Consider the following 23,291-nt stretch of genomic DNA (forward strand, 5'->3'; position numbering starts at 1 on the left):
ATCGGACTATGGTGTGGTGGATTTGGTTCGTGTGATCACTAAGACAATGCGAGGGATATTGTTTTGAGTGGGAGTTCACCTAGATTTTTAATTATGTTGAATTAAAATTTGAACTCAATTTGTCATAATCTTAGTCTAAACTATTGCAAATATATGTTGTAGAGATGGCGTCCCCAATCAATTTTAACCAGTTCCTAGAGAAAGAAAAGCTTAAGAGCAACGGTAGCAACTTCACCGACTGGTTCCGTCATGTGAGGATCTTCCTCTCTGGCGGAAATCTGCAATATGTGCTTGATGCACCGCTAGGTGACCCTCCTGCGAAACTGAAACCGATGAAGTAAAAGCTGTTTACGAGACTCGGAAAACTCGGTACTCTCAAGTTCGAGTGTGCCATCCTGTGCGATCTGGAATCCGATCTTCAAAAACGTTTTGAGCACCACGATCCTCATGAGTTGATGAATGAGCTGAAAGCTATTTTTGAGACTCATGCGGCCGTGGAATGCTATGAAGCATCGAAACATTTCTTCGAGCTGTATGATGGAAGAAGGCAGCTCCATTAGTGAGCACATGCTCGCCATGACCGGGCATGCGAAGAAACTCGGTGACTTGGGAATAGTGATTCCTAACGGACGGGGATTAATCGTGTCCTTCAATCACTGCCACCAAGTTACAAGAACTTTGTGATGAACTACAATATGCGAGAACATGAACAAGGAGTTACCTGAACTCTTTGGCATGCTAAAAGCTGCTGAGATTGAGATCAAGAAAGAGCACCAAGTGTTGATGGTCAACAAGACCACCGGTTTCAAGAAACGAGGGCAAGTCTAAGGGAAAATTCAAGAAGGGTGGCAAGAAAGGCTGCTACGCCTCCTATGAAACCTAAGAACGGCCCTAAGCCCGATCGTCGAGTGCTATTACCGCAAGGAGAAGGGACACTCGGAAGCGTAATTGCTCCAAGTATTTAGCGGATCCGAAGAGCGGCCTTGTCAAGAAGAAGAAAGAAGGTATATCCGATATACATGTTATAGATGTTTATCTCAACTGGTTCTCGTTCTAGTACCCGGGTATTTGATACTGGTTCGGTTGCTCATATTTGTAACTCGAAATAGGAACTAAAGAATAAACGAAGACTATCGAAAGATGAAGTGACGATGCGCGTTGGAAATGGATCCAAAGTCGATGTGATCGGCTGTCGGCACACTTCCTCTACATCTACCTTCGGGATTAGTTTTAAGCCTAAATAATTGTTATTTTGTACCCGCGTTGAGCATGAACATTATATCTGGATCTTGTTTAATGCAAGACGGTTATTCATTCAAGTCCGAGAATAATGGTTGTTCTATTTTTATGAATAATATCTTTTATGGTCGAGCACCTGAAAAGAATGGCTTATTTATGTTAGATCTCGATAGTAGTGATACGCATATACATAACATTGATGCTAAGCGAATTAAATTGAATGATAATTCTACTTATATGTGGCACTCGTCGTCTTGGTCATATTGGAGTGAAGCGCATGAAGAAACTCCATACCGATGGATTACTTGAATCACTTGACTTTGAGTCACTTGATAGATGCGAAGCATGTCTAATGGGAAAAATGACTAAGACTCCATTTTCTGGTATGATGGAGCGAGCTACCGACTTATTGGAAATCATACATACCGATGTGTGCGGACCAATGAGTGTAGCATCGCGCGGTGGTTATCATTATGTTCTAACCTTCACGGATGATCCGAGTAGATATGGGTATATCTATTTCATGAAACATAAATCCGAAACTTTCGAGAAGTTTAAGGAATTCCAAAGTGAAGTAGAAAATCAACGTAACAAGAAGATTAAATTTCTACGATCTGATCGTGGAGGTGAATATCTGAGTTATGAGTTTGGCATGCATTTAAAGAAATGCGGAATACTTTCACAATTGACACCGCCGGGAACACCACAACGAAACGGTGTGTCCGAACGTCGTAATCGAACTCTCTTAGATATGGTTCGTTCTATGATGTCTCTTACTGATTTGCCGTTATCATTTTGGAGTTATGCATTAGAGACAGCCGCATTCACTTTAAATAGAGCACCATCAAAATCCGTAGAAACGACACCGTATGAATTATGGTTTAATAAGAAACCTAAGTCGTCGTTCCTTAAAGTTTGGGGTTGCGAAGCCTATGTAAAAAAGTTACAACCGGACAAGCTAGAACCCAAAGCGGAGAAATGCGTCTTCATAGGATACCCTAAGGAAACTATAGGGTACACTTTCTATCACCGATCCGAAGGCAAAATCTTTGTTGCTACGAACGGAACCTTTCTTGAGAAAGAATTTCTCACTAAAGAAGTGACTTGGAAGAAAAGTAGAACTCGATGAGATTGATGAATCTATACTCGTTGATCGCAGTAGCGCGATACGGAAGTTGTACTCATACCGCCTACACCGGCAACGAGAGGAAGCTAATGATAATGATCATGAAACTTCGAACGAAGAAACTACCGAACCTCGCGGATCGACAAGGGAACGTGCCACTCCGATTGGTATGATCCTTGTCTAAATGTCATGATTGTGGATAACAATGATGAGGACCCTGCGACATATGAAGAAGCGATGATGAGCCCAGATTCCAACAAATGGCAAGAAGCCATGAAATCCGAAATGGGATCCATGTATGATAACAAAGTATGGACTTTGGTAGACTTACCTGATAGCCGAAAGGCTGTCGAGAATAAATGGATCTTCAAGAGAAAAACAGATGCCGATGGTAATATTACTGTCTATAAAGCTCGACTTGTCGCAAAGGGTTTCCGACAAATTCAAGGAGTTGACTACGATGAGACTTTCTCACCTGTCGCGAAGCTAAAATCTGTGAGGATTTTGTTAGCAATAGCTGCATTTTTCGATTATGAGATTTGGCAGATGGATGTCAAAACGGCGTTCCTTAATGGAGACATTGAGGAAGAGTTGTATATGGTACAACCCAAAGGTTTTGTCGATCCTAAAAATGCCGACAAAGTATGCAAACTTCGGCGTTCAATCTATGGACTGAAGCAAGCATCAAGAAGTTGGAACCGACGCTTTGATAAGGTGATCAAAGACTTCGGGTTTATACGAGTGTCATGGAGAGGCCTGTATTTACAAGAAAGTGAGTGGGAGCTACAGTAGCATTCCCGATATTATATGTAGATGACATATTATTGATTGGGAATGATATAGAACTGTTAAGCGATGTAAAAGGTTATTTGAATAACAGTTTTTCAATGAAAGACCTTGGTGAAGCATCATATATATTAGGCATCAAGATTTATAGAGATAGATCAAGACGCCTAATAGGGCTATCACAGAGTACATACCTGGACAAGATTCTAAAGAAGTTTAGAATGGACGAAAGTAAGAAAGGGTTTTTACCTATGTTACCAGGCAAGGTCTTGAGTAAGACTCAAGAACCGGCTATGGCAGAAGAAAGAGAAAGGATGAATCAAATCCCCTATGCTTCGGCAGTAGGCTCTATTATGTATGCCATGCTATGTACAAGACCGGATATAGCGCATGCTGTTAGTTTGACTAGCGAGATATCAAAGTGATCCAGGGAATGGAACACCGGACAGCGGTCAAGAATATCCTGAAGTACTTGAAAAGAACTAAGGATATGTTTCTTTGTTATGGAGGTGACCAAGAGCTCGTTGTAACAAGTTACACCGATGCAAGTTGGAACACCGATCCCGATGACTCTAAGTCACGGTCCGGGTACGTGTTTATATTGAATGGTGTCTGCGATAAGTCGGGCAAGCTCGAAGCGGTGCACGGTGACGAAGTCTTCAACGAGAATCGGAGTACATAGCGGCTTCGGAGGCTTCATCGAAGCGGTATGGATGAAGAGGTTCATTGTAGAGCTCGGTGTGGTTCCTAGTGCATTGGACCCACTAGTCATATACTCGTGACAACATGGGTGCCATCGCCAATGCACAAGAACCAAGGTCACACAAGAGGCTGAAGCATATCAAGCTGCGTTACCACTCGATTCGCGAGTACATCGAAGATGGAGAAGTAAAGATTTGCAAAGTACACACCGATCCGAATGTAGCGAGATCCGTTGACTAAAGCTCTCCCTAGGGCAAAGCATGACCAACACCGGAATGCCATGGGTGTTAGGTTTCTTACAATGTAATCTAGATTATTGACTCTAGTGCAAGTGGGAGAGTCGTTGGAGATATGCCCAAGAGGCAATAATAAAAGTGGTTATTATATATCTTTATGTTTATGATAAATGTTTATATACCATGCTATAATTGTATTAACCGAAACATTGATACATGTGTGATATGTAAACAACAAAGAGTCCCTAGTATGCCTCTTAACTAGCTTGTTGATTAATGGATGATTAGTTTCATAATCATGAACATTGGATGTTATTAATAACAAGGTTATATCATTGTATGAATGATGTAATGGATACACCCATATTAAGCGTAGCATAAGATCTCGTCATTATGTTATTTGCTATAAGCTTTCGATACATAGTTACCTAGTCCTTATGACCATGAGATCATGTAAATCACTTATACCGGAAAGGTACTTTGATTACACCAAACGCCATCGCGTAAATGGGTGGTTATAAAGGTGGGATTAAGTATCCGGAAAGTATGAGTTGAGGCATATGGATCAACGGTGGGATTTGTCCATCCCGATGACGGATAGATATACTCTGGGCCCTCTCGGTGGAATGTCGTCTAAAGTCTTGCAAGCATATGAATAAGTTCATAAGAGACCACATACCACGGTACGAGTAAAGAGTACTTGTCGGAGACGAGGTTGAACAAGGTATAGAGTGATACCGAAGATCAAACCTCGGACAAGTAAAATATCGCGAGACAAAGGGAATTGGTATTGTATGTGAATGGTTCATTCGATCACTAAAGTCATCGTTGAATATGTGGGAGCCATTATGGATCTCCGGATCCCGCTATTGGTTATTGGTCGGAGTGAGTACTCAACCATGTCCGCATAGTTCACGAACCGTAGGGTGACACACTTAAAGTTGGATGTTGAAATGGTAGTACTTGAATATGGAATGGAGTTGGAATATTTATTCGGAGTCCCGGATGAGATCCCGGACATCACGAGGAGTTCCGGAATGGTCCGGAGAATAAGATTCATATATAGGATGTCATTTTATGTGAATAAAATGTCGCGGAAGGTTCTATGGAAGGTTCTAGAAGGTTCTAGAAAAGTCCGGAAGAAACCACCAAGGAAGGTGGAGTCCACATGGGACTCCACCTCCATGGCCGGCCAACCCTAGTGGGGGAGGAGTCCCAAGTGGACTCCCCCTAGGGGCCGGCCACCCCCCCATATGGGAGGTGGAACTCCCACCTTGGTGGGAGTCCTAGCTAGGCTAGGTTTCCCCTCCCTATGGAAGGTTTTGGTTCGGGTCTTATTCGAAGACTTGGAGACCAACTCTTGGGAATCCACCTATATAATGAGGGGCATAGGGGAGGGGCCGGCCACACCAAAGCCACAACCTGGCCGCCCCTTGAGTGTCCGGCCACCCCCTCCCAAACCCTAGCCGCCCCTCTCCTCCATAGCTCCCGCGTGCTTTAGCGAAGCTCCGCCGGAGTTCTCCACCGCCACCGACACCACGCCGTCGTTCTGTCGGATTCAAGAGGAGCTACTACTTCCGCTGCCCGCTGGAACGGGAGGTGGACGTCGTCTTCATCAACAACCGAACGTGTGACCGAGTACGGAGGTGCTGCCCGTTCGTGGCGCCGGAACCGATCGTGATCAAGATCTTCTACGCGCTTTTGCAAGCGGCAAGTGAACGTCTACCGCAGCAACAAGAGCCTCATCTTGTAGGCTTTGGAATCTCTTCAAGGGTGAGACTCGATACCCCCTCGTTGCTACCGTCTTCTAGATTGCATCTTGGCTTGGATTGCGTGTTCGCGGTAGGAAATTTTTTGTTTTCTATGCAACGTTATCCTACAACTTAGTGCTCCGGAGTGGGGGCATATGAAGTGAAGTGACATCGCTAGGCTGTTTCTTTGCAGAAAAGAAATGATGCCTAAATTAAAGTGATTATATCCTGATGCTTCCCACTCCTATCTACATTGTGTACACAGTATTGTGTAAGGTATGTAGCTACAACTTAGGTATGCTTACAATTTCTTCTCCAATGAACCTTAGATACTCTGTTTGTGAGGAAGGATGCTAGCTACTTGAGATTCTTCTTCTTAAATAGGAAGAGTAGCGCGCGTGTCACACCATGTGGTGCAATAATGCACACGACATGTACAACAATACATTTTGGTAGGTAATGAGAAACAAAACGGTTACTCTGAAAAGCAATCGAAAACATCACTGCCACCCCTAGCGCCAGGTGTTACTAGTCCATATGTACCAACTAATATTTGTGTAGCTATGAATAATTGCTACCAGTTACGATGTTTCGTGACACTCTCAAATATTTTTCTGCCTCAAACTATAGGTTTATTTTACATACATAGTTGTACCTTGGTTTACTAGGGACCAAACCCAAAGTTTGTTGTCACAGTAAGCGGATCATTCTCTCATCAGGGGCACACATTCCCATCGATATTGACGTGTTTGTGACGATTCATTCAATTTTAAAACTCAACAACCGTTTGTGTGTGAAAATGTATGTCTATATGTAGTTTGTGTTTTCAAAAGCATGATCATCACAACATTATACCATGTTGAGAATCAACGTGTGGTTGGGTGGTTAGGAGAGCAGTGACATTCACATCCCACCAGAGTTCAAAACCCAGATTTGACACTTTTGGTATCTCATTAAAAGGAGAAATATTCTTCCGTGGAAGGCGACGTTCCCGTCGACAGCGAGTCGTCTGTGGTGACTTCGTCAATCTCAAGTCCCGTCGGATGAAGTTTCTTGGACGCAGTCTCTCAGAGGTGCTCATAGGGGTAGGTTGTGCGTGCGTTCATAGGGGTGAGTGTATGTGCGTATATTTTTTTTTTTTCGAGAATACACTCTGGAAGGTGTATCAATCGTATAGAAGAAAGGCCAAGACGGCCGGAAGGCTACAACTCCACTCCACGATACAACGCTACACCACGATACAACACCAAGAGGCAAACAACACACCCTGAACACACCCGATGATAAACGACTCTTCTTGCCCAACATTCTGCCATGAATGGCGAGAAGAGGAGCACAAGTCTTCAAGACCGCGTCACGAACCAAGCAAGACAACACCGACTCGACCTCGACTCCAAGGCAACCCAGACCAATGTACCTCCCGTCATGCGCCTAGAGGAGTCGGCGAGAAGAAGGCAGGGTCTTGACGGACTTGGGTAAGACATCGAACGGAACATCTGCCATGTCGTACATTGCGCGTCGGAAGCGCAAGCCTTGGACCGCGGCCACCACCTGCAGCACATCACCAACCCCATACTCCGAAAGCCGCATCGGTCCCTCCTCGATGGCCTGGACGACGTCTTCAAGAAGATAACGACACATTGGTGCCGCCGCCGCCTGGTCCGGTGAACCGGACCTAGGGTTTCTCCTGGCATCAGAGGTAAAGGAAGGCACGGTGAAGGCCACGACCACGCCTTCAGCAAGGTAACGACACCCGCAGGCGTCGCCGTGATCAGCATCGGCCACCGCCGAGCAGGACTTTCGCCCGACCATACACCGCAACCCCGATGCAGCTGGAGCAGATAGGGGATGAGGATGAAAGCCGCCGACTTTAGCTACCACCACCCGGAGAAGAGGAACATCGACGGTGGCGAGGGTTGTGCCCACCACCGGCAACAGCCGCCGGCCAGATCGGGGACCCAATCCCGCATCCGACGCCGGAGCCTTGGCCAACTAGCCTGCAACCGCGACACCACCATGGCGCCCGGCAGCAGCAGCTAGCGCCGCCACACCGCTGCAGCAACCGCCTCAGCCCCGTAGCCCCGCCCTGGCCATGGCCACCAACGGACCCGAGGCCGCCGGCGCCGCCGGCAGGCCGTCCCGCCGGAGGGGGCTGATCCCCTCGTCGCCACCGAGGCGCCGAACTCGCCGGGGAGGGCCGCGCCACCACGCCGCCACCGAATCCCCACCGAAGAACGCCGCCGCCGCAAGGAAGGGAAGCCGCCGCCCGGGGGAGAGGTCCCCGCCTCCACCGTCGCCACCAAGGCTTCGCCCGACGGGTCCTCCGGCGGCGGCGAGGAGGAGGGTGGAGGGAGGGGGCGCGCCTGGGGGCGGCGGCGTGGGAGCCTAACCCTAGGGAGGGGGTCACGAGTTCTGGTCCACGACCTGGATGTATTCCTTGTGCGTATATGTGAGCGTCTACGTCTGTACTGTGTTTTGAAAAAAAACATTATACCACGTCCGACGCACTAGGGTGGACGTAAGCCAGCCTTAATATTTTTAATTTTAATTAATTATACGTGAATAAAAAGTATTTATCACATTTTTTACCAGCTGTCACCTGTATACTCTCCAAAAGTGAGCAAATCTTGGAAATTATTTCACGGAAATCCAAAAAGATTCGTGATTACTATACTGCACATGACGGCGATCTGCTTCGACAGACGGAAAGCGGCTGGCTGCGCGCGTGGGTTAAAGCAGGGTTTATTTGGCGTCTTGCGGCTCCTGCCTTTTCCCTTCCACTCCTCTCCCCCTTCTCCCTCCCTCGCGCGCCGCCGCGCTGCCGCCGCCGCCGAGATGCGGTCCCTCGCCGTCGCGAGCCACGCCTCGCCATTCGCCGCCGCGAGACGCCGGCCCCGCTCGTCCGCCTCCGCCAGGTTCGTGGACCGACCTCCTCATTTCCCTCGCCGCTAGCGTCCACATGCGCGAGTAGCTCCGACGCCGACTCGATCGCGTCGGCGCGTCGAGGGCCCGGCGGAGACCGGCGCGGTCTTGCGCCGGTAATGTGTTGACCGTACTCGCGATTTCCTGGCTCGTTTGGGATGTGATTTAGAATTAGATGCCTAAACGGAGCTTATGTGCTATTGGTAATGGACGATTGCTGTGAGGCGGCGCAGACATCGCGAGGCTGTTGCGTTTTACGGCGTGGATAGCCTTTGCTTGATTTTCTAGAGCTGAAATGGACACTTCATAAGTGTGTCAAGGATATTACTGCCTCCGTTTTCTGCAACTACTTCGCGACTTCCTGTCAGCCGTGTTGTCAGGAAAAATGTTTGTATTGGGTGGATGACAGTAATATTACTAGTTTTCCAGGAGTAGTATTTTCATAATACATGTTTGTAATAATTTCTCTACCAGCATACACATAGAAAAATGCAACAGTCAAAGATTTATGTTGGAAACTCGTGCTTCATATATCAGTCTACTTCAGTTATGAAATAGATGGATTATTAATGATACATTTTGCATCAATAACATGATTGTGAACTTACAGTGGGGCTAAGTTAAATATATTCAATCTAGTTTAGATGTCATATCTTCTTAGATTGCACATTCTGCACCTCTGTCACTGTTTGTTTTATTCACAAGTTTCCACTGCTGCTCTTTCGATGTGTATAATCTTAGACTAACCTTATGCTGCTTCACAAATCTTCAGGGATGCAGTTTCACAATGTGTCAAGTGTGAGAGAAATCAGGACCGGCCTTTGGGATCTCTAAGGTAGCGTTTTCGTGCAATGAATGTTGTTGCCAATTAGTAATTTCCTTTCAGCTAGAAATGTTCTGGCTAAATCCCAAATGCACAAGGACCATGCCCTTGTCCGCCTGTTTCACTTAGTTGCACTTGGCATTTCGAGCCTCATTGCATGCCCAATCTTCTGTTTCTGACATTATTAAAGCTGCTGAGTAAATTATTCCTGGAAAGTCTTCTCAACCTGTCTGGAGTAATTAACTTCTCAAGTCCTGTGTTATTCCCCTATCTGCGTTTAGTTCTACCATATATATTTTGGTGTCAGTTATGCCTTGCCAAATTTCAGTTAATATTCCTTATTTGTTTGGTCACTGTCTTGTTCAGGATAGGTTACTCTCAAGGAAGTTGGCAAAGACATGGTTCCAAGAATCTCTTCACACCAGCAGTTGGTAATTTGCCTTCCATCAGGCCATTGTTTGTGTTCGTCAACTCTATATTACCACTCCCAATGCATCTTGCAATAAAGATTCGTTTAATGACTTGACGTATAAAAAATCTTATAAATGTTCAACTCTAGCCACCAACTCTACTATTTCTTGAGAACTGTATTTTCTCATCATATTTAGCTTGTCAAAGGCTTGGCTATGGGCTGGGTTAGGTTTCGGCCGCTGCACATGCTTGGCCTCTGAGCCCAACCTGCATTGAGACCAAAGTCCAAACAGTAGCATACTTTCTTTTTATTCAAAAAATATATTAGCTTCTGTCATTCCTAATGATAAGATGACCAATTAAATTAAAAATATAGTACAATGTAGTTGCTGACTGGTCTGTAGGCCCAGCTAACTCCCTCATTTCCCAAACCCAGCCTGGCCACAGGCCATGAACAAGTTTGGTATTGTCCATCTCAGTAACCCTGTTGGAAGACAAAGCTTCAAAAAATCATGTAGCATCAACTTATTTGGGGGCATCCAGGGGCAGAACCAGATAAATATGGTCAGGAGGGCCAGTTCATAATATTGGGCTCAAATAGGACGTTCCCCACTAGCAACCCCTTGTCTCCATTCTTGAGACATCTACTTTTGCTGCCCTTACATTTCTGTTTTTCCATCTCAGTTCCAGTGTCATATGCTCTGATTGGTGTTATATATTAGGTGTACATACTTAACATGCAGTTTTAACCTTTTTATCAACCAGACATGCATGTTGTATCCATCTAAGATTTTCTGTTTCCTTTGCATCCAACTTGTTTCTTGCAGCAGCGGTTTCAGTTGAACAAATTGAAGTCAGTACTTATCTCCCAAAAGGTGATATGTGGTCTGTGCACAAGTTTGGTGGCACTTGCATGGGAACACCTCAGAGAATTCAGAATGTTGCTGATGTAGTTCTTGGTGACTCCTCCGAGAGAAAGCTGATCATTGTATCTGCAATGTCCAAAGTTACTGACATGATGTACAATCTCGTACATAAGGCTCAGTCAAGGGACGATTCTTACACAGAAGCAGTGGATAAAGTTTTTGAGAAGCATATGTCTGCAGCGAAGGAACTTCTAGATGGAGAAGATCTTGCAAGATTCTTGTCTCAGTTGCATTCCGACATCAGTAACCTGAGAGCAATGCTTCGTGCCATTTATATAGGTTTGAAATACTAATTCTCCATATTTCATGGTCTTTTGTTTTTGAGTGGCTAGTATTGATTAGGTCCTTAGAAAGTATGGCTTTTGTATAATGTCTCTTGAAAGTATTTTTCTTTCACTGATTGTTGGTTTCCTTCTTTTGTTGCTATTGCTGTTATGGGGAGATTATTGATGTCTGCTAGATCCTGAGTTCTTCATGCTTTATTAAATTTCATCAGAAGCTCAAGCACCATCGGCTTGTTTGATTTTTTTTGTTTTGTAAAAGCTTATATTTTCTTTGGTTTATATTCATTTAAGTGGCACATTTTGTCCAAACTCCCCACTATCACTCTTCATACATGTGCATCTGGTCACTTGAAGTATTGACGGGAACAAGTTGGGGACAGCCTTTGCATGTGATTTACTGCCAGCTAGGGTAGCCATGTGCTGATTAGCATGTTTACTTATATTTTTTAAATCTAGTTTAACTTCATTTCAGAAAGACATGCAATCTTGTTTTTGCGTCATTTTGTGCTGATACACAATCAGAACACTGTGTCAGTTATAACTGTTTGGGCACGTCTTTGACCAATGACTAGTATTCTGGTATATGCCGTCTTCCGTCTTATTGATGGTTGACTTACCTGTTGCTATTGGAGTAAATAGGAAATAATGTGTAAGTCGTATTCTTATAGATGTGTAATATTGTGGTTCTGTATATTTATGTTTGCAGCTGGACATGCAACAGAATCTTTCTCTGAATTCGTTGTTGGGTATGGAGAGTTGTGGTCATCTCAGATGCTATGCTATGCTATACAGAAGGTACACATGAAACAAGCTTCTGAATTTATATAACTTAGCTCGTTTGGCACCCCTCATTCATTTCGTTTGTTAGAAATGAAATGAAAGGACACCGATGCCATCATTTTTTTTGTCCAATTTGAAATTCCAAGCTGAAGAAGTATGTTTGGCTGCCACAAGGATTTATGAAATGACATGATTCCCAGAAGAATGATGGGGTTGGGGACAGGAATTGACTTAATACACCGTACCCATCTGTTGGAATTTCCAGCTGAAATGATGCTTCCAATTCCATGACAGCCAAACACATTGGCTATGGAATCTCAATTAAACTCCATGATTCCGGCACGAAATGATGGTTGCCAAATGAGCTCACACCCCTCATTTCATTTCATTTCATTTGTGCCAAATGAAATGACACTGATGCCATCATTTGATTTGTTCAATTTGTAATTACAAGCTGAAAAATCATTCTTGGCTGCCACAAGCATTTATGAAATGAAATCATTTCCAGAAGAATGACTGGGTTAGGGACTGGAATTGACTTAACATACCATATCCATTAGCTGGAATTTCCAATTCAAATGATGGTTCCAATTCCGTGACAGCCAAACAAGTTGGGTATGTATTGAATTCCACAATTCCGGCGCGAAATGATAGTTGCCAAGCGAGCTCTAAGTTTATAATTGTATGAACTCTACAGCATGCATTTGGCAGATGTCTCAATTTTATCTATGCTACTTGGAGTTGCACTTTCTTAAACCACAACAGCACAATAACATTTGCGCTTAAAATTAATACTTCCACCTTGTCACATGTGCTGAATTAACAATACACCTAAGAAAATGAAAGGTAAGCATCAGTGATGAGAGCATAGGAGCTTCAAGTTTGGCAGGGCTGTTCTCTGCAAGGTCTTTATATTCAGTTTTGTAGGGGCTGTTATGACTTGTGAATTTTCGGAGGCTCACATGATGTTCTAATTTAGTCCTCATCTTAAAGTACCTTACAGGATGTGCATCCACCACCATATCCTGCTATAGTTCAGTACTGTGAAGATGCACAAAATTGTGGCTAAACTCAACTATAGGAGCAGTGGGTCATTGATGTTACTTCTTCCCAATGCCAAAATTTATGTAAAGATGGTTGCTTAATTATTTCACTCAGATGTTTACTTAAACAAGGATAAAATTATTGCACTGACCTGTACTGTCTGATATAAATTATGCAGTCTGGAGCATCTTGTAGCTGGATGGATACAAGAGAAGTTCTAGTTGTAAAACCTAGTGGTCCTGACATGGTAGATCCTGATTATGTTGAATCTGAGAAGCGACTCCAGAAATGGTTTTCACGCCAACCTGCTGAGATAATAGTTGCTACTGGCTTTATTGCGAGTACCCCTGAAAACATCCCTACTACTCTGAAAAGGGATGGAAGCGATTTCTCAGCAGCAATAATTGGTTCTCTTGTTAGGGCAGGCCAGGTCACAATCTGGACTGATGTTGATGGGGTATTTAGTGCCGATCCTAGAAAAGGTTTGTCTCACATGGGCCTTGTTCTTTTGAACTAAATATTTTCCATTTGATTCATTCAACTTGCTGTGTTGACATTGACAAACACATAATATTTTTGGGGAGTATCTACTGCACGGAATTCTCTGATTCCCCTTGCACAAAGGAAATAAGTATATATCTGATTGACAATCATTTGATTATGCAGTCAGTGAGGCTGTGATCTTAAGCACATTATCGTATCAGGAGGCCTGGGAAATGGTAATTTCTCTATTCTTGAACACTTGCTCATAGTATTGCTTTTCAAGCTTTTCATAATGTTGAGCATGGCGACACAACGGTGGGTGGGAAGCTGCATGATGTGCAGCAAGGGTTCTTCCACAAAAAAGAATGTTTCGTCACTTTGAAGTCTTTGGTTGAGCTGGACTTGCTTGCTGGGAATGGGAACCTAGCAATAGTGGGATCCATGTGCGCTAATTTTTTTCATTTCTTGCACCCGAAGCTATTTGATCTCCCACACCAAACCTCATTGCAAACTTGAATTTGTTCTTTGCAGTCATATTTTGGGGCAAATGTATTGCATCCCCGGACCATTATACCTGTGATGAAAGACAATATTCCCATTGTCATTAGGAACATGTTCGATCTCTCTGCCCCTGGAACCGTGATTTGCAAGCAGCCTGCTAATGAAGATGCTGATTTGGATGCTTGTGTCAAATCATTTGCCACTATAGATAAATTAGCCCTTGTTAATGTTGAAGGGTAAGTTGGTACCATTTGTTCTTGATTCATAATTTGTATAATCTGGTTATGTTCTTAATCTTTGTGATACTGTAGTACTGTACTTTCATGCTCTTCAAAAGACCTAACAAGGTCATCTCATAGAGCTATTGACATACATGCAGATGTCATGACTTTGTATTACTAAAATTGGTTTCTTTTATTTATTTAATGATCTCCATAATTTTCTTGCAGAACTGGAATGGCTGGTGTTCCAGGTACAGCAAATGCCATATTTAGTGCTGTCAAAGATGTTGGAGCTAACGTTATCATGATATCTCAGGTAGTTCATATCTTTCAATCTTTTGCATCTCCATACAATTCACTAGGATTCTTCCTCACTGTAAGATATGTGCAGGCTAGCAGTGAACACTCGATATGCTTTGCTGTTCCAGAAAAGGAAGTTGCAGCAGTCTCTGCAGCTTTGCATGCTAGGTTTCGCGAGGCATTAGCAGCAGGAAGGCTATCTAAGGTGATTCTTGTCTTTGAATAGCATGACCTTTACATAAATCCCACCAAATAGTGTTATTTTCTAAAACATAGTAGTAATAGTTTCTCTATTCTAGATGTATCAAACTTTAAAAGACCAATTTTAAAGCTGACTTTGGCAAAATTTCATTTTTTTAACCCTGAACTCAAACTGTTTGAACTGCAACCTTGAAATATCCAAATAGTCCACTATAGATATGCTGTAATAATTTTGGAAGTACTCGTACTGTCCTTTTCTTAATGAAGTATTAAAAAACCACTATTAAAACAAATTTCTGCAAGAGTTCAAGGTTGAAAAATGGACCTTTTCCATGTACTTTCCATATGGACGACATGGTTAGGAGAATAGACACGTCGAAGCAAAGTTGAGAGAATCAAACTTGACACAGCACCAGCACTATAGATATGCTGTAATAATTTTGGAAGTACTCGTCCTGTCCTTTTCTTAATGAAGTATTTCTTGATTTTTTTCCTCAAAACAAACATAATAAACTTGAAAAGTATCATGTTATTATCTTTGTCAATGCTTTGCTCAAGAAATTATTTTTTGTCATGCAAATGCGGAGCAAAGTCTTCACTGTGTGACACCAAACAAATTCATGCCTTGCGCATGATTTTTTCAGGTTGAAGTCATTCAGGGTTGCAGCATTCTTGCTGCTGTTGGCCTGAGAATGGCAAGTACTCCTGGAGTCAGTGCAATCCTTTTTGATGCGCTAGCAAAGGTGCTTATAGTTTTGACTGGTAAAATTTTGATTGCCTTTGTTACTGGACTGATTTTCCCTGTAACAATTGGTGCAGGCAAACATTAATGTACGAGCGATAGCTCAAGGTTGCAGCGAGTACAATATTACTGTTGTGTTGAAGCAAGAAGATTGTGTCAGGGCTCTCAGAGCTGCTCACTCGAGGTTCTTCCTCTCAAAAACCACACTTGCTGTTGGGATAATTGGACCTGGTTTGATTGGGGCAACACTGCTTAACCAGCTTAGGGAACAGGTATGTTGTGTTTGATACTCATATTATGCACTGAACAATATTCAATTATTTTAATTTATTTTGGAGTTGTGACATCTCATTCCTAGGATTATAAAATGTATATCCACCAAAAGAGAGTTTCAAGAATTTCAGTGATGAAATATCTATTGGTAAAACACGTTGCAAAAATGACAAGAGGCTGCCAGCCTGCCACTCTTCATTTGAAGTTTTCTTGCAAAAACAATGCTCTCAGTGTAATTTGTTAAAAAATCCTGCGTATGTTGTTTGAAATGATAAAGTAGTCATTTTGATGTAGTCAACCTCCCTTCTGTGTCATATAGTGGTATTTTGTGGCTCTAGCACTTACCATACCAATGAATGTGCATAAACAAGATAATAAATAACTATCGGTTATTAATGGTGAGCAGTATGTGTATAGTACTGTTCCTCGTTAGTTCGTACATGCGGTGAAAATAATCATTTGTCAATTCATTTATTTGCCTATATTATATTGGAAAGGAAATGCTAAGATTTATCTATATTATATCTAATATGTGCAACTATGTACCCCCTTCTTGCCAAAACTTATTCAACTTCTGTGCAGGTAGCAGTTCTCAAGGAAAATATGAATATTGATGTGCGTGTCATCGGAATAACTGGTGCAAGCAGGATGCTTTTGAGTGACACGTATGCAACTGAATCTTCTCTCGCCCACCCCCTCTGTCAACTAATTGCTTGGTTGCTTTTGTCTGGGTGCTGCTTTTATGCAATTAAAAGTGGGTGCTGTCCCATAAACCTCGTCTTTTGATGAACTTTTTCATGACTGTCAATGGCATCATGTAACTGGAATTCTTGGTTCCCCATTACACTTTTGTTTGCTCCTTCATTATGATGCTTTAGTAATGGTTAATGGCCTAGTACTACAGATAGGGAGTTATTTAATGTTGAATTAAAATTGTATTTGTTTCTGTGAGAAATGCATTTCCAGGAATCAGCTACATTGTTAGGTAGGATCATGACAGATTTTGCATTAGATACAAACCACTGTTGATATATTTTTCCCTGTCTTACCAACACTGTTTTGTTAACCCAATAACTCGCGCATCATTTTCTTTTCAGTTTTGCTATTGTCTCATAGTTTTTTCTGGGTTTTTTTTTGCATGTAGAGGGGTCGAGCTAACCAGTTGGAAAGAAAATCTACAACAGGAAGCAAAACCCGCTGATCTTGCTAATTTTGTTCGCCATTTGTCTGAGAACCATGTGTTTCCAAACAAAGTATTGGTGGACTGCACAGCAGACGCAGATGTGGCCTCTCACTACTATGATTGGTTGAAGAAGGGTATCCATGTCATCACGCCAAACAAAAAGGCAAATTCTGGGCCACTTGATCAGGTAAATATTTGGCTGGCTAAACATAATTTTCCCACTTTTTGTTTATTTTGAAATAAAATTTAAGCTTTCTAATGATCATGGACTGCCCATCAATTGACTATCATCAAACTACAAGTTTTAAATGGATTAAGTCCAATTTGGTACATATGTTCTAAATATAGTGGAAGAAGACAAGAATGATGATGAGAATTTTCCAAGCACTCCACCCCTTAAAATCCTGATAACTAGCCAGTTATTTGAATGCCCAGTCACAGAATATTAGTGAGTGAGTGCAAACATGGCTGCTTGGTATCTTAAACTCTACCCGAGATCTTGTTGCTCTCAGAATTAAGAATCAAAACACACACAGCAATGTCAACCCGCTGTATTTACTACCTTGCACCTCTGCATGCCAGTTTGTCTACTGGATTCTATCAACTAAGAATTTTGTGTGTGTGTTTACAGTATCTGAAGCTAAGAACCCTACAGCGTGCATCATATACTCATTACTTTTATGAAGCAACTGTTGGTGCGGGCCTCCCAATCATTAGCACCTTGCGAGGTCTTCTGGAAACAGGCGACAAGATATTGCGTATCGAAGGCATATTCAGGTGTGTGTATGCTTGAACACAATCGGATTTTATTTTGACTAAAATGCACCACAAGTACTATTCAAGGTTTGCCAAGCTAGTTCGAATACTATGAAATTGCACATCCAAATCCTAATAGTTTGTTAAGTGTGTCATCTGGGGTCTTACCCACACCGCATCAGCTTTGACTTGCACGTATGGCAGGTTGGTCTCTGCCATGTGGCAATATTTTGCAAAAAGAACCCTAAGAAGTATCCTCTACTAATTGTGTGACCCTTCTCCTTCCTATGCATCTTCTCCCCTCCTTTCCTCTCCACCCCCTCAGTCTGCACTCTCGGCATAATCGCACCGTTTCCCTGCTGCGTTGGACAGATCCCGGCCGGTACAATCACAATCAGCCAGCTGAAGCAAGAAGACCAGAGGATCGAAGCCATGGGCCATCAATATTTGTTTCGACCTCCATGATCTTGTCATGGCTAACCTCATGACTATGCAGTTACGGATAACAGAGCTGTTAACGTTCTGCATGCACGATGGTTGAGTACAAAGAAATTCAGCATGTTAGCCGGATGGGAAACTGCAACGCCATGACTCTTCAAGATAATTTAATACGGTCAGATTGAAATATTGTCTTACTGTTGTCATTGGACACTAGAATTGTCCAAGACTGAAAGTACCAATAGCATCCAGCCAGCCGTCTCCACACTGGGATCTACATGGAGCTAGAGGGTTAAACTGGATACCGGGTAGAAAAATATTTCTTTGCAAAACAGCTAATTTTCACCATTTGATCGCAAGGCGGCGGATAAAGTGGTCTGGGGGCGTGGACTGGACGGTTGAAGGCGGCGTATTAAACCGGGTCACTGCGGTGGTTGCGTATTAAACCGTGTCATTAGGATATGTCTATCTTGCTGGATGTGATGCGTCGTCCAGACTGGACCAGAGAGATTTGATCTGGTCGTCATTACCTTTTTTGTTTGGGTGGCGGATGCACACTTGCGGAGGAGACAGAAACGGAGAGGATGCAAGTGAAGGAGAAGGGCCACACAATTAGAAGAGAAGGCTTTTGGGGGTATATGTGGAAAATATTGCCACATGGCATTAGTCAACCTGCCACACTTGCAAGTCAAAGCTGATGTGGCCTGCGTAGGACCTTAGATGTCACGCTTAACAAACTTTTAAGGCCCAGATGTGCATTTTCATAGTATTAGGACTAACTTGGCACCCCACAAATAGTTGTAGGACTTGTGAGAGCATCTTCAGCCGTTGGGGCTCCCCAGGCCGAAATCCGGCGCTATTTAGCGCCGGATTGGAAGAAAGTTTCGCCTGGGGAGGCCCATTTTCCCAGCGGCGAACCCAGGATGGATGAAAGTTTTTGACAAAATACGGCGAATTCAGACAAAACTAGGCGAAACTCGTTCAAACATAAGCGAAATTTAAAGATATTTAACATATATAGGCGAGTTCGTACATATATAGGCCGAATTCGTACATATATTTGAATTCGGCCAGATGGAAACATAAACTTAAACTAATAGGGGCCTTCTACATGCCGAAATGGCGGTCAGGCGCCACCGCCACCGTGGCGTCCTCGGCGCGCTTGGCCTCGTTGAGCGACCTGGCGATCGCCTCCGCCACCGTGGCGTCCTCGGCGTGCTTGGCCTCCTCGGCGAGCTAGTTGGCGGCGGCGGTGGCGGCGGCCTCCTTCTTCGATGACTTCCTCTTCCGCCCGTGCGATGGAGAGGAGGGTTGGTCGCGGATGACGAGGGCGCCGCTGCTGCGCCCTCTGGTCGGCGGTGGAGACGCCGGCTCCTTCACGTAGCGCGGTGTCGCCGGCGGAGGCGCCGTCGGACCTGTACGCGGACCTCGACCCAGACGAGGAGGAGGAAGGCGCCATCCTCCTTGGCGTCCAGGAACTACCGTGTCGGCGCGACACGGTAGCCGCCTCCGGCGGCGGCATCCCCAGAACGGGGGAGTTCCCACCCTCGATGAGCGCGAGCACATTCGCGAGGGTGCGGCCAGGTGCGCTCCACCACCGGCGGCGGCCGGCGGCGTTGTTCCTAGCGGGAGGAGGAGGAGGGCCATCGTAAGCGGCGAGTTCGCGCTCGTACCTGCGCCGGAAGAACTCCGTCCACGCTGTGTAGTTGTCCGGCCAGAACCGCTCCTCCGCGCGCTGCTCGTCACTGAGAGTGACGAGCACCGTGTCGATCTCCGCCTCCAGGGCGGCGCGACCCATCGGCGGCGGCGGGATCGGGAAGCCGCCAACGCTGAGTCGCCATCCTCCCGGTGCGCGGAAGTCCGGCGGCGCCGGGTAGCCCGCCATGTGGAGGAGCCGCCCCTCCCATTGGTGGAGAGAGCGGCGGCCGAAGCCATTGTTGGAAGCGCCGTTGTTCGCCATTGTGATCGCTGCTATCGCTCGAGGTTGGGGAAGATTGGGAACAGGGAGATGGCTGCGTGGTGAATGCGGCCAGACACGGTAGTTCGGCGATAAATAGAGGTCGACGAGCGTGAAACCAAGGCGACGGCATTAACTCGCCGCGTGGAAGCTACGCGTCCAGCGAAGACTGACCGGCGGCAGGCTTTTACAGCGCGCGGAAGACGACGCGATGAGGACGACGATCGGTCTCTCTCGCCGACAAGTTGGGGCCACCAGCTGCGCGGGAAGTTTTCTCGGCGTTTCCCGCGCTTTCGTTTTGTCCGGAGTCCCCGAGCGCTCCCCAGGGGGCCGGGGATGGCCTGGGCTCCCCGGATGGATGAAAGCCCAAATCCGGATGAAAACGAGGATCCGGGGGCGCGATTGGGCCGTTTTCGTCCATCCGGATGAAAAAAGGCGTCCTGGGGGCCTTGTCGGGGAGACGGCTGAAGATGCTCTGATGCATTTTACTCTTTTTTTACTCTCTTATTTTACAAAATGTTGTTTTATTAATCCACAAAATGCGCTAGTGGAAGTTTATTTGCAGGAACATATGCTCTTTTTGTTCATTAATAGATAGTTTGTTTCAAAAGCTTCAACACATTTTTTTCATTAAGAGGAGAAACATGTTTCAGTTACAAGAGAATAGCAGCAGGGCAAACAAGTGCCCACTGTTAGTGTTTTGCACGTTCAGTAGACATAGTAAGATGCTGGCTGATACAATGTTTGTTGACTGTTAAATTGCAGTGGGACTTTGAGTTATATTTTCAACAATTTTGAAGGATCAAGAAGTTTTAGTGATGTTGTTACTGAAGCAAAAGAAGCTGGGTACACAGAGCCAGACCCAAGAGATGATCTATCTGGAACAGATGTTGCCAGAAAGGTAGATCTTGGTTTCTTTTGAAAATATTGTCACTAATTACTGGCTGTTACTCCCTCCGTTTCTTTTGAATTAAAACCATGACAAGAATTATGGAACGGATGGAATATTTAATATTTGGTGCTGTGGCTAGATATATCTTATTGGGTCATTCATTTCTGATTCCTATCTCCGTATCAACAATAAGCTTCGAAACTTCTATTTGATTTTGACCAAGTCCTCCCTATTAACTAAGTTGAATACTCTTGGGGTGAGGGTGATATTGGGTACTAGATATGACCTTGGAGCCTTTCTCCAGAGTTCCACCTTCTTTTACTTGGCACATTACTCTGGCAGGATCCCTTTACTTGTCTTTGGTTAGCATTTCAATCAAGCTTGCTCTTCCAACTTCTTTTCAAAGGCAATGCTCACCTCAAATTTTACGCCATGAGGTTTCTAGCTTTTCCTTGTTTAGGTAGACAAGGTCATGTCTGTAAAGCAGAACATAATTATGGCAAATGCTACACTCATTGGTGACTTAGGTGAAAATGGAAGAAAAATATACTGGGTTAATAATTTGAATACTTTTTTGTACATTTTCATTTTAGAAATTTATGTTTTCCATTAACTTCTTTTGTCAATTGTTCACCATAATTTGTTGCTATTTGGTGGAGCAGGTCATTATTCTTGCTAGGGAATCTGGTTTGAGACTTGAGCTTTCGGATATCCCCGTAGAGAGCCTTGTTCCAGAGGCGCTTAAGGTAAGAATTGGTTATCATATTCATAACAGCTGATACCTTGTTATACATTTACAGTTTTACACTTCCTAACTGGGTTTGCTATGCAGTCATGCTTGTCGGCAGATGAATATATGCAAAAGCTACCATCGTTTGATCAGGATTGGGCCACACAACGCCATGATGCTGAGGCTGCAGGCGAAGTAAGTAAACCTTTCACTTTCTTGAATCACCCTCATGTTCTCTGAGTTGTATTGTTTATCTAGCTTTTATCGGGCACACACTTCATTCCATCTACTCTGGATGTCTCCAAAAATTATTGAGTAGAGCTGATCCAGTTCTTTTAACCTGAAGGTACTGCGGTACGTTGGAGTCGTGGATGTGCTGAACAAGAAGGGACGAGTAGAGCTGAAGAGGTACAAGAGGGACCACCCATTCGCCCAGCTATCTGGCTCCGACAACATTATCGCTTTCACCACCTCGAGGTACAAGGAGGAGCAGCCGCTGATCGTGCGAGGGCCGGGTGCAGGTGCGGAGGTGACTGCCGGAGGTGTCTTCTGTGACATCCTGCGTCTAGCGTCCTACCTCGGCGCTCCCTCGTAGACTTTGTGACCGTATTGATAAATTTGCGGAGGTTGATGGATGCCAACATGTACTATTCTATATTGGAGGTGGTAGCGTTTTGTTCTGAATAGGTGCGAGGAAAGCAAATAAGGTTTACATGACTTCCAGTGTGCTGTTCCTTGGTAGGGTGTGTGTAGGTGTTTGTTCTTCGGATTTAGGTGCTTCTTTTTGTGCCACCCATGCCAGAATTGTTATTGAATTATCAATGCAATAATAATGCCTCTTCTACATCAGATGACATTGGTTCTTTTCTGTTCACCTGGTCCTTATGTAGTCCAACATAATGTGTGGATAATTGTCAAAAGCAATAATAATGTATGGATAGAAAATATGGAATCAAACATCTGATGGATAGAAAGCTTTGAATCAAATATCTGAAATTTCAATGCAAAAAAATAGTCTTTAGATCAAAATACTTCATTTGACCCCAAGTATATATACAGAGTGAGACTTGACCATTGATTCCTTTGGAAATTTTGTTTTCCGAAAGAAATAATTATAAATTATGTAGTAGTATATTTTGTGACAGATGATATATCAATTTGTTCCCGCTCGGTGTTTGACTGGCATGAATTTACCTATATTTAGGATTGACAGGAAGAATTATTGTTAGATTTGGCATGGAAGATATATTGTTAGATTTGGCATGGCAGATATTTCATATTATAATTACTTATTACGTATAAAAATAATAATGTTCAATATTATTAGTTGGTGACTATGCCTATATCCGAAACATCGTATAGTTTATTGGAGGGAACAATCGTGCCGATATTATTAGATGGAGCTCCAAAAGAACTAAGCATTGATTACTAAGGAAACATTGGTGTATACAAAGAAAGTGCAAAGAAGAAAGGATGAAAAAAAGATGGTCTCAACAGCTTTCCGGTTGGGAAATGATCTTCGATGCAATTTCACCGGATTAGAATCCTGAAGCAATTTTTACTACAAGTTCTCCCAGGAACATC

At 43.9% G+C, this 23,291-nt stretch overlaps 1 protein-coding gene across 3 annotated transcripts; it reads left to right on the top strand.

The window, feature by feature from the left end:
* The first annotated feature begins 8,644 nt into the window (after nt 1-8,644).
* On the top strand, nt 8,645-22,556 carry LOC124651966 (bifunctional aspartokinase/homoserine dehydrogenase 2, chloroplastic). 3 transcript variants are annotated; one of them, XM_047190986.1, is made up of 19 exons: nt 8,645-8,755; nt 9,535-9,597; nt 9,952-10,016; nt 10,824-11,201; nt 11,913-12,001; nt 13,209-13,512; nt 13,697-13,749; nt 14,045-14,250; nt 14,464-14,551; nt 14,627-14,740; nt 15,381-15,479; nt 15,556-15,754; nt 16,338-16,416; nt 16,896-17,121; nt 17,566-17,711; nt 20,851-20,986; nt 21,640-21,723; nt 21,810-21,902; nt 22,054-22,556. In XM_047190986.1, exons 1-19 carry the CDS (start codon nt 8,676-8,678, stop codon nt 22,300-22,302), a joined length of 2,751 nt encoding a protein of 916 aa, XP_047046942.1. In that variant the 5' UTR covers nt 8,645-8,675; the 3' UTR covers nt 22,303-22,556. The 3 variants fall into 3 exon arrangements, with proteins under 3 accessions (XP_047046942.1, XP_047046941.1, XP_047046943.1); XM_047190985.1 differs by having other exon boundaries at nt 15,556-15,750; nt 16,334-16,416; XM_047190987.1 differs by having other exon boundaries at nt 10,827-11,201; nt 15,556-15,750; nt 16,334-16,416.
* Nucleotides 22,557-23,291: the final 735 nt, after the last annotated feature.

Source organism: Lolium rigidum, chromosome 5 (assembly GCF_022539505.1).
Source record: "Lolium rigidum isolate FL_2022 chromosome 5, APGP_CSIRO_Lrig_0.1, whole genome shotgun sequence".
Classification (NCBI taxonomy): domain Eukaryota; kingdom Viridiplantae; phylum Streptophyta; class Magnoliopsida; order Poales; family Poaceae; genus Lolium; species Lolium rigidum.